Raw genomic sequence first — 11,128 nt, 5'->3', positions numbered from 1 at the left:
AACTTTATAAAGGACACAAACGCAAAGGGTTTGTTTATTCTTACTTAAAATAAAAACATACTTAAAACATGAGCACTCTTGCAATATTTTGTTTATTTAACTGGGTCTGATAACTGACACCTCTTTTTCTGAATTATCGCATTAAAATGTCTCTGCTGTTGCACTCTTGAGTCTGCTGTTCAGGTGTGTATCTGTAAGCTGCAAACCTAGGATGGCGCAGCAGTAGCAGCAGCAGAACCGGAAGAAGAAGCAGAAGACAGCCAGTTCTACTGCGGGCCTGATAGAAGCCCTCCGGAGACCTGATCCAGCCCCCAGGCCACATGTTTGCCACATGTTTGACACCCCTGCCCTGGAAGAGGTGGCACCTAAAACTTGGGAAATATCAGGCGACTCTTGCTAAGGAAGATAGATTTCAGAGCCGCGGGCCACCACCAAGAAGGCACTGTCTCCCCTCATCTCAGAGGAACCTGGAGAAGACTGGGGTGGGGGAGGAAGCAAGTGGTCATTCCAGGGCCCTTATCCCACAATGTGTATGGTTTTATGGGGGAGAGCCTGCTTGGTATTATCACAGTATTTATTATTAGAATGTATTTATAATTCGTTTATTAGTGTGCATTTGTAAATTGGTGTCAACCACCCCGAGCCCCGACTGGGGGGGGGAGGGGGTAAACAAATAAAATAATAAATAAAAATGAATAAGAGGACCCCGGGCCCACATGCAGGCTACAGAGGCCAAAGCCGCCTTCTGTTACTGTCCACCCAATGACTGGCATCCAGAGCTATACTGCCTCTGAACATGGAGGTTCCACACGGCATCGCTAATAAAATCTTTCCTCTGTGAACTGACTGAATCCAGTCTGAAAGCGCTCTAAGTCACTGGCCTGCCGCTCATGCAGTGCCGGTGAGTTACGCAAGTTAAAGATGCAGGGTTTAAATAAGGACTTCCTTGCTTCTGTTCTGAATCGACTGCCCCATCAATTCCCTGGGGTGAGGAGGAGGAGGAGGAGGAAGAAGAAGAGGAGGAAGAAGAGATTGGATTTATACCCTGCCCTTCACGCGGAGTCTCAGAGCGGCTTACAAACTCCTTTCCCTTCCCCTCCGCACAACAGACACCCTGTGAGGGAAGTGAGGCTGAGAGAGCTCTCTCGAGGACTACCCTTGAGAGAACAGCGCTGGGAGAACTTGTGACTGACCCAAGGTCACACCAGCAGCTGCATGTGGAGGAGCGTGGAATCAAACCCGTTCCTCCCAGATTAGAGTCCCTGTTCTTAGCCACCACACCAAACTGAGGGGGAAAGAGCTTTGAGTGGGGTTCCGAAAGAGGTCGGCAGCCGATGGAGAGGTTTGAAGGCTGTCGGCAAAGGAGGAGACCTGCAGGGCGTCTTGCGTTCCTTTTGTGGGTTTGGGGGGGGTCAGAGCAGGAGGGGGAGGGGGCTGAGCACCCCCAAAGAATTTGCCTTTGCCACAAGCAGAGCTGCTAGCTCAGGGAGGCTTGGGGGTGGCTTGAAATTGGCAACACCTATGTCTAGCTGCTCTGGTTCTTTCATGGGATCACGGAGTTGGAAGGGGCCATACAGAGACCATCTAGTCCAACCCCCTGCCCAATGCAGGACCAGCCTAAAGCATCCCTGACAAATATTCGTCCAGCCTCTTCTGGAAAGCTGTCGGTGAAGGGGAGCTCACCACCTCCCCAGGCAGCTGATTCCACCTCTGAACCACTCTGATCGTGGAAAAGGTTTTTCCTAAAATCCAGCCGATACCTTTCTGCATGTGACTTAAACCCGTTGCTTCGGGTCCTGCCCAATGTGATTTGGCTACTGCAGAAATTAGTTTGCTCTGGAGCCCTCCTTCCTGAGATGAGACAAAAATCTGTGAGCTGGAGGCTAAAAAACTGTGAGCTAGCTCACACTAACTCAGCTTAAAGGGAACGCTGGTCCTGCCCTCTGCTACCAACTGGAATAGCTCCTTGCCCTCCTCCAAATGACAGCCTTTCAAATATTTAAAGAGAGCCATCACGTCCCCCCTCAATCTTTTCTCCAAACTAAACATTCCCAGGGCCCTCAGCCTTTCCTCGTAGGGCTCGGTCTCCAGACCCCGGATCACCCTCGTTGCTCTCTTCCACACCCTCTCGGTTTTGCCCACGTCCTTTTTGAAGTGAGGCCTCCAGAACGGCACACAGGACTCCAGGTGCAGCCTGACCAAGGCATTACACAGAAGGGCTATGACCTCCTGCAAATGACAGCCTTTCAAATATTTAAAGAGAGCAATCGTGTCCCCCCCCAGTCTCCTCTTCTCCAAACTAAACGTTCCCAAGGCCCTCAGCCTTTCCTCATAGGGCTCGGTCTCCAGACCCCTGATCACCCTCATCGCTCTCTTCCACATCCTCTCGGTTTTGCCAATGTCCTTTTTGAAGTGAGGCCTCCAGAACGGCACTGTAATGTACTGCCGCCATTACCACGTGTAATGCATTCAGCCTGACATGCCCGGACTTGCCCGGGCTGGCCAGGCAATATTTCTCCATAGCTTCAGTCGTAAGACAAAGGATCTGAAGGATCCTAGCCGGCCCAATCAAAGGCCAGCTTCCCAGCCGGGAGACCAATGGTCGCCCGGTTACTGTAAATAGCCTATCGGGAGTAGGGGGTGTGTTTAGGTGTGCTTGGTGGCGGGTTTTCTGAACGCATATAAACCGGCCTGCGAGCTGGTTTCCTTTGTCTTGTTCTTCACTAAATAAAGTACTCTTGCTGAAATCACTCTTCGTTCTGGCCTCCACAACGGCACACAGGACTCCAGGTGAGCCCTCACCAAGGCAGTACACAGAGGAGCCGTGACCTCCTGCGATTTCGATGCTGTGGCCCTTTTAAGACAACCCAAGACCGAATTTGCCTTTTTTTAACCTCAAGCAACAGTTAAGTGAGCTTCTGACGTTACGAGTTTCATGAGCTGGAAAGATTCAGCCGAACGGCCTTGAGTGGACTGTTTTCCAGGAGGGGGGAAGGGGAGGGCTCCTGTCCCAACCTCCTCCAGGAAATCCACACCTGTCCTGTACCAGCCAGGCCTTGGGAAAGGCTGCAGGTGCCGGCGAAAAGGACGGCCATGGTGGAAATGTGCCAGATGGAACAGATTAAGAGGACAGACCCATGAGGCTGGAGGACGGGAACAATTCCTCCCCCCCAGTACAGGACTGGAGAGATGCTTCCCCAATTGGGTCACCACTGCAGGGTTCCCTCTAAGCTGAGCTAGTGTGAGCCAGCTCACAGTCTTTTAGCCTCCGGCTCACACATTTTTGTCTTGGCTCAGGAAGGAGGGCTCCAGAGCAAACTAACTTATGCAGTAGCCAAATCGCTCACTCACAACTTTAGTGCCAGTGGCTCACAAAGTGGAATTTTTGCTCACAAGACTCCACAGCTTAGAGGGAGCATTGCTCCCGAGCAAACTAATTTATGCAGTTAGCCAAATCGTTCGCTCAGAACTTTAGTTCCAGTGGCTCACAAAGTGGGATTCTTGCTCGCAAGTCTCCACAGCTTAGAGGGAGCATTGCTCCCGAGCAAACTAATTTATGCAGTTAGCCAAATCGCTCGCTCACAACTTTAGTGCCAGCAGCTCACCAAGTAGAATTTTTGTTCACAGGACTCCATAGCTTAGAGGGAGCCTTGGTCACAAGGAAGGAAACTGAGGCAGCTGCACGGAGGGGCAGGGGAGGCCCAGATGAGCCAGGGATGCTTAGCCACAGACCAGTACCCCACCTCGCAATGGGGAGAGAACTTCAGGTGGCAGGAAGTGGAACCTTGAGAAAGCCCCCCACCTCCCTGGGTGCTCAGTTGGCCCACCCTGCCATCCCAGTGTCTTTTCTCATTCTGCCCTGGAGCGTGGTGGTGGGGGTCACTTGTTCCCCTCGGTGTCGTGAGAGGAAGCCCGACTTCAGGATCCCTCCCAAAGATGCCGGTCGCTGCAGCGGAGGTTTAAGGACCCCTCGGTCCTAGATCTTGCCTGGTCCTTTTTAACTGGAGATGCCGGGGATCGAACCTGGGACCTTCTGCATGCCAAGCAGAGGCTCTGCCACTGAGCTACAGCCCCACTTCATGGCTCTCCGGGGCCTCAGGCTTCAGACCAACACGGCCACCCACCTGGATCTGTCTCCATAAAGGGCTGTTCACCATGGTGGAACCTCCACATTCAGAGGCAGCATACCACATAAACACGCATGCAGCTGCCTTCTACTGAATCAGACCCTGGGTCCATCAAGGTCGGTATCGTCTACACAGACTGGCAGTGGCTCTCCAGGGTCTCAGGCGGAGGTCTTTCCCATCACCTCCTGCCTGATCCTTTCAACTGGAGATGCCGGGGATTGAACCTGGGACCTTCTGCATGCCAGGCAGAGGGTCTACCACTGAGCCCCTCCTTACAGCTCTCCAGGGTCTCTGGCGAAGGTCTTTCCCATCACTTCCTGCCTGGTCCTTTCAACTGGAGATGCCGGGGATTGAACCTGGGACTGCCTGCATGCTAAGCAGAGGCTCTTCCACTGAGCCACGGTCCCTCCTTACAGCTCTCCAGGGTCTCAGGCGAAGGTCTTTCCCATCACCTCCTGCCTGGTCCTTTCTAACTGGAGATGCCGGGGATTGAACCGGGGACCTTCTGCATGCCAAGCAGAGATTCTTCCACTGAGCCATGGCTCCTCCCCAAACAGGAGATGAATAGATGGAGCTGCCTTATACTGAACCAAACCAACGTTCCATCAAGGTCAGTATTGCCTACTCCAATTGGCAGTGGCTCTCCACAGTCTCCGGCTGAGATCTTTCACGACTGCCCAGTCCTTTCAACTGGAGATGTTGGGGATTGAACCTGGAACCTCCTGCATGCCAAGCAGAGGCTCTGCCACTGAGCCACAGAGATCTTTCATATCACCTCCTGCCTGGCCCTTTTTAACTGGAGACGCTGGGGACTGAACCTGGTGTTCCCTCTAAGCCGAGTTAGTGTGAGCCAGTTCACCATCTCTTAGCCTCCAGCTCACAGATTTTTATCTTCGCTCAGGAAGGACGGGGCTCCAAAGCAAACGGATTTATGCAGCAGCCCAATCGCTCGCTCACAACCTTTAATGCCAGTGGCTCACAAAAAGTCGATCTTTTGCTCACGAGACTCCACAGCTTAGAGGGAGCATTGCCTGGGACCTCGTCTGCATGCCAAGCAGGTGTCCTACCGCAGCCCTTCCCCCTTCCTCTGGATATCACTTGTGGGGGGGCGGTCATCCAGTGTTTGTAGGAAAGGATGCTGGACTACACGGACCCTTCTCGGGCTGGCCCATGTTCCGGCTGGACTGTGCGCCCATTTCACTCCCTCCGTAAACACGGCCCTCCCTCCCACCTTCCTTGGGAATATTCTGCAGCCGCACAGGCCGCCTTCAGTTGTGGCGTTCCCACCTTTATCTCTTCTCCCAGGCCTTGGACACCTGCCCAGGTACAGCAGATGGCCTCGGGACATGCCTGGCCGCAAGTCTATAAATGAGCCCCTTCCCCAAAGCTGCCCAAAGCTTTCCCCCTGCGGCGCGTCTCACGATGAAGGCCTCTCAGAGCCTCCTCCTCCTCCCGCTGCTCTGCGCCCTGGCCTGGGCCCAGTGCCCGCTCCCGGCCGAGCTGAAGAACCCCAATGGCACCAAGATCTGCGCCCAGCTCTACACGGACAACAGCCCCTACTACGACCAGTGCTGTGGGGGGAGCGTCCTGCTGGTGCAGCCGGACGAAGATCAGCCCTACGTCCCAAAGGCATTCAATGACAAGGTCTCCTCCTTGGTGGTGGCCCCCCGTTGCGAGCTGTCCGTCTGGGACAAGAAGGGCAAAGCTGGCAAGACCAGGAAGTTTAAGACCGGGGCCTTCCCCCGGCTCCAAGAGTATCGAAAGGGGCTTATGGGAAACTGGGACAATGCCATCTCGGCCTTCTACTGCAAGTGTTCGTGAGGCGCCCCAGTCGAGAAGCGGCCAGAAGGGTCCCCCCGTGCTCCTCTAACCCCCGCCATTGTGACCCTCCCCTCCTGTCTTGGTGAAGGATGTCCTGGCCCCCCAAACCACTCTTTCGTTGCTGAGGCTTCTGGGAGACCCCTTTCCCCAGAATCCTTCAGGCTCACAGCAGCCAACACGCCGTGCTCCACCGGAACATCTCGTTGCGAAAACGAAACGTGCAGGGTGGCCCGATTCGGCTCGTGGCGGCGACGCCTTCTCCCCAAGGGCCGGGGGGGAGACCAGGGCCCACGGGGTGGATCTTGACCCCTCGCCAGGGGCAAGAAGGGAATTCCCAGCAACCCTGAAGATCCGGTCCACTTGCCGGGAAGTCCGGCTCCGGGCGCCGCTCCGTGATGCCTCGAGAGCGCAGACGTGTGTTTCGTTTCCGTGCTCAGCAATTTCCAGACCGGTGCTCCGTCTTCAAAGCCATCCTCTCCTCCCGTGTGCTCGCTCGCTCCCTCCCTCCCCTCTCTTTCATCCCATGTTTTTCCTCGATAAACATAATTAAAAGCGAAGGAACACAGCTCTACAGTGTCCAGGCGTTGATTGTTGGGTAGCTCAAGGTCAGCAAAGGAACAGCGCGCTCTTCTTTTTTCCCTTCTGTTAGAAATTAATTGGGAAAGGCTCGTAGAGACTCGGGAGCTGAATGTAGTCCTTCCCACCAAGAAAACGGGTTTTTCAGTTTGCTCCCTACCTGAGCGGGTCGGGGCCGTCCACGGGGAGGGCTGGAACTGGGTGGGGGGCAGTGTTCCCTCTAAGCTGAGTTAATGTGAGCTAGCTCACAGCTTTTTAACCTCCGGCTCACACATATTTTTGCTTTAGCTCAGGAAGGAGGGCTCCAGAGCAAACGAATGTATGTAGTAGCCAAATCGCTTGCTCACAACTTCAATGCCAGTAGCGCACAAAGTGGAATGTTTGCTCACAAGACTCCACAGCTTAGATCAGTGGTGGCGAACCTCTGGCACGGGTGCCAGAGGTGGCACTCAGAGCCCTCTCTGTGGGCATGCGTGCCATCGCCCCAGCCAGGCCCAGACCATCATTAAAGTGTCGAATTCTCTGCCAAATAATTTTAAGTCAATGAAAGCATTCCGGATTGCTTTCCTTACTTTGTTTGGATCATCTTAAGTTAATGTAGGTGTTGTTTTTTCTAAAGTAAAACCTCAGTATTCAGGTTCAATTGCCGTGTTGGCACTTTGCGATAAATAAGTGGGTTTTGGGTCGCAGTTTGGGCACTCGGTCTTTAAAAGGTTCGCCATCACTGGCTTAGAGGGATCATTGGTGGGGGGAGGAATGGGGTAGCCAGAATCTACACTGAATGCCCAGCCCCTGCTGGATCGGACCTTGGGAAGCCAAGAAATCAAATAAAGGGGTGTACCTGCTTTCCAGCAGAGTACGTTTTCAGGTCCCTAGCCAGGAATGTGTGGCTTGTGGGGCAAATCTTTTCCTGGCGGGGCTGAAGTTCTCTGTGCAGAAAGAAGAGCCATGTAGCCAATCAAAAGCTGTGAGCAGGATAGATCTCTAAACTGCAAGCTGTCGACCCCTTTAGGGGACAGTTCTCAGCGGCTGCAAGTTAATCACTTCTGCCAGCCGAAGCAACAGTTCTGAGAACAAGCCGGCAGGTGGGGGATGATGACTTCTAGAGTCAAGAAAGCCAACACTGAGGAGGCAGAAAAACTCCCTCTTCAAGGAGACCAGTTTCTTGACACAGAGTTAGAAGGGGTCCTAAAGGTCACCCACTCCAACCCCCTTGCTCATGGCGGGAATGAGTCAACTACGGCACCCCACTCTGCTTAAAGGAGCGCACACCTTTAAAAAAAATGTTTCAAAATGACTGAAAAAAGAATTTACAGGAGAAGTTCTTGTAGGCTGTGCCCAAAAGCCCCATTGTAGCTACGGGCCTCATACCTCTCCCACACGGACAGCTTCAAGGGTGCAACTGTGCCAGCAAAGTTGGCCAGGTTGAGGCAGGCGACCCCCATCCCCCGTCCCCTCCCTGAGAATATTAAACACTGAAATTCCCCCATTCCAAGATTCTCACATTGGAAATGCTCTTGGCATTCTGGTACAGTAAGGGGGAGGGCGGGGTGAGACTTGCAAAGTGGCAAGATTCGCATCGGGGGCCCACCCCTTGCTAGCGGGGGGGCGTCTGATCCCCAGGGAGGCTTTGAGAAAGGATTTGCCGAACCTTAGGCTGTTTACAGGATCAGATATCTGACCTGCTGGGAACAGATGACATAATATTAAAAACAAGAGTGCATCTGAGCTTGGGCAGAGAGCCTTCGCCTGTGTACAAAGAAAGAGGGTGGAGAAAGAGAGATCCACAAACAATGGTGAGAAATGCGAGAGATTCTCTTTGTCTCCTCAACGCGTACTTTTAATCACCTTGGATCAACGGGGTTCCAGCTCTGGAGGGTCTTGTGCACACAGTGTAGGTTTGCCAGCCTCCAGGTGGGACCTGGAGATCTTCCCAGAATTATAACTGATCCCTAGCCCTCAGAGGTCAGTTCCCTTGAAGAAAAAGGCTGCTTTGGAGGGTGGACTCTCTGGCATTATACATGAGGCTGCCGGGTGGGTACTGAATCAGATGGAGCCTCGGTCCATCACGACCGGCAGCTGCTCTCCAGGGTCTCAGGCTGAGGTCTTTCCCATCACCTCCTGCCTGGTCCTGTTTAGCTGGAGATGCCGGGAATTGAATCTGGGACCTTCTGCATGCCAAGCAAGATGCTCTGCCACTGAGTCACAGCCCCTCTTGACAGCTCTCCAGGGTCTCAGGCGGAGGTCTTTCCCATCACCTCCTGCTTGATCCTTTTTAACTGGAGATGCCGGGGATTGAACCTGGGACCTCCCGCATGCCAAGCAGACACTCTGCCACTGAGGTACAGCCCCACTTCATGCCCCTCCAGGGTCTCAGGCGGAGGGCTTTCCCATCCCCTCCTGCCTGGTCCTTTTTACCTGGAGATGCCGGGGATTGAACCTGGGACCTTCTGCATGCCAGGCATAGGCTCTACCCACTGAGCCACAGCCCCTCTGCCTGGTCCTTTTTAACTGGGGATGCCGGGGACTGAACCTGGGACCTTCTGCCTGCCAAGCAGAGGCTCTGCCACTGAGCCACGGCCCCTCCAGGGTCTCAGGCGGAGGTCTTTCCCATCACCTCCTGCCTGGTCCCTTTTTTAACTGGAGGTGCCGGGGATTGAACCGGGGACCTTCTGCCTGCCAAGCAGAGGCTCTAGCACCTCCCCTACCTAAACCCCGACCTCCCCAGACCCTACCCTCCCAAATCTTCAGACCCCCGCCGCCGTCTCAGTCCCGCAGCTGCACGGAGACACTGCTGTCCGTTGCCCTGGTCCGGAGGAAGCCGGACGGGGTCTCCGCATCCTTGGTCTTGTGCAGGAAGTGGACGAAGCGTGCTCCCGGGCCGTAGTGCTTGAAAACATGGGAAACCTGGACAGAGAGAAGGGGGGCAGGAAGGCGAAAGGGGCCTTAGTTGCCAGGGGGCGTGTGGTATCCCAGAAGGTGCCCCCCTCCAGTATGACCCACCCTCCCCCTTTCAAGAATAGACAAACTGATTTTTGACCGGCAGCCGGTGTTGGACAAGGTTAAGTCTGAATCAAGATCAGCGTTCGCCCTGCCCAGGGCTTTTTTGGTAGAAAAAGCCCAGCAGGAACTCGTTAGCATAATAGGCCACACCCAACAGCAGGAACTCATTAGCATATTACACCACACCCCTGGCAACACAGCTCATTAACATATTATGCCACACCCCCATGTTACCAGGTCATCCAGCCACACCAACCTTTTGCCTCTTATTCTGTTCACCTTGTTTATTGTCAAAACCCAGGGCTTCTTTTTGTAGCAAGAACCCCTTTGCATGTTAGGCCACACACCCCTAATGTAGCCAATCCTAATGAGTTCCTGCTGTTGGGTGTGGCCTATTATGCTAATGAGTTCCTGCTGGGCGTGGCCAACTTGGGAGCCAGCCGGAACTTTGTTCCTGTGCTTTCCTGCCCAAAAACTGCCCTGGCCCTGCCCCACCCCGCTCCCCAACAAAACGCTGGGCAAGTCACCCACTCTGCCTCAGTTTTCCAATCTGCAATGTGGGATCAACAGTGGCTTACCTAGAATCATAGAATCCTAGAATCACAGAGTCGGATGGGTCCCTAAAGGCCATCTAGTCCAGCCCCCTGCTCAGGGCAGGATCAGCCTACAGCATCCCTCACAAGCAATGCTCCCTCTAAGCCCTGGAGTCTTGTGAGCAAAAATTCTCCTTGGTGAGCTACTGGCATTACAGTGAGCGGTGAGCGATTTGGCTGCTGCATAAATTAGTTCTGGAGCCCTCCTTCCTGAGCGAAGACAAAAATGTGTGAGCTGGAGGCTAAAAAGCTGTGAGCTGGCTCACACTAACTCAGCTTAGAGGGAACACTGCTGACAAGTGTTTGTCCAGCTGGTGCTTAAAGACTGCGAGGGAGGGGGAGCTCACCACCTCCCCAGGCAGCCGATTCCACCGTTGTACAACTCTGACTGTCAAAAGGTTTTTCCTAAGATCCAGCCGGTCCCTTCCCGCCCTTAATTTAGGGCTCTGATTGGGCTCTGTTGACTTTGATACCAATACTTTTCTTGGCATTTAGGACAAATAGCAATTAGAGTGATAATTCATTGTTGGAACTGAAGTGAGGCATTGAAAGCAACCGGGACGGTGGGAGGGTTGGAGTCCAAGTCTTACGAGGAAAAGCTGAAAGAGTTGGGTCTGTTTAGCCTGGGAAAGAGAAGGCTTAGAGGGGACACGATTGCAGTCTTCAAATATCTGAAGGGCTGTTATGTAGAAGATGGAACAGATCTATTCTCCCTTGCTCTGGAAGGCAAGACTAGATCTAATGGGTTGAAATTACAAGGGAGTCGTTACCGGCTAAATATCAGGAGAAACTTCCTGACTGTAAGAGTGGTTGAGCCGTGGAACAGACTGCCTCAGGAGGTGGTGGAGGCTCCTTCGCTGGACGTTTTCAAGCGGAGGCTGGACGGCCATCTTTCAGGTATGTTGTAGGGCTCTCTTTTGGCTGTGCTCCTGCAGAGGGCAGGGGGCTGGACTGGATGACCTGCAAGGTCCCTTCTAACTCTAACATTCTACGATTCTATGAAAGTCC

General features: G+C 53.6%; 1 protein-coding gene across 1 annotated transcript; it reads left to right on the top strand.

Moving 5' to 3' along the window:
• Nucleotides 1–5,549: 5,549 nt before the first annotated feature.
• SYCN (syncollin) lies at nucleotides 5,550–5,948 on the top strand. Its single transcript, XM_015421026.1, has one exon. It carries the CDS (start codon nucleotides 5,550–5,552, stop codon nucleotides 5,946–5,948), a length of 399 nt encoding a protein of 132 aa, XP_015276512.1.
• Nucleotides 5,949–11,128: the final 5,180 nt, after the last annotated feature.

This window comes from Gekko japonicus, unplaced genomic scaffold (assembly GCF_001447785.1).
Source record: "Gekko japonicus isolate JY-2015 unplaced genomic scaffold, Gekko_japonicus_V1.1 scaffold4492, whole genome shotgun sequence".
Taxonomy (NCBI): domain Eukaryota; kingdom Metazoa; phylum Chordata; class Lepidosauria; order Squamata; family Gekkonidae; genus Gekko; species Gekko japonicus.
The sequence above is the reverse complement of the archived record's forward strand: the minus strand, read 5'-3'. Positions and strand labels throughout refer to the sequence as shown.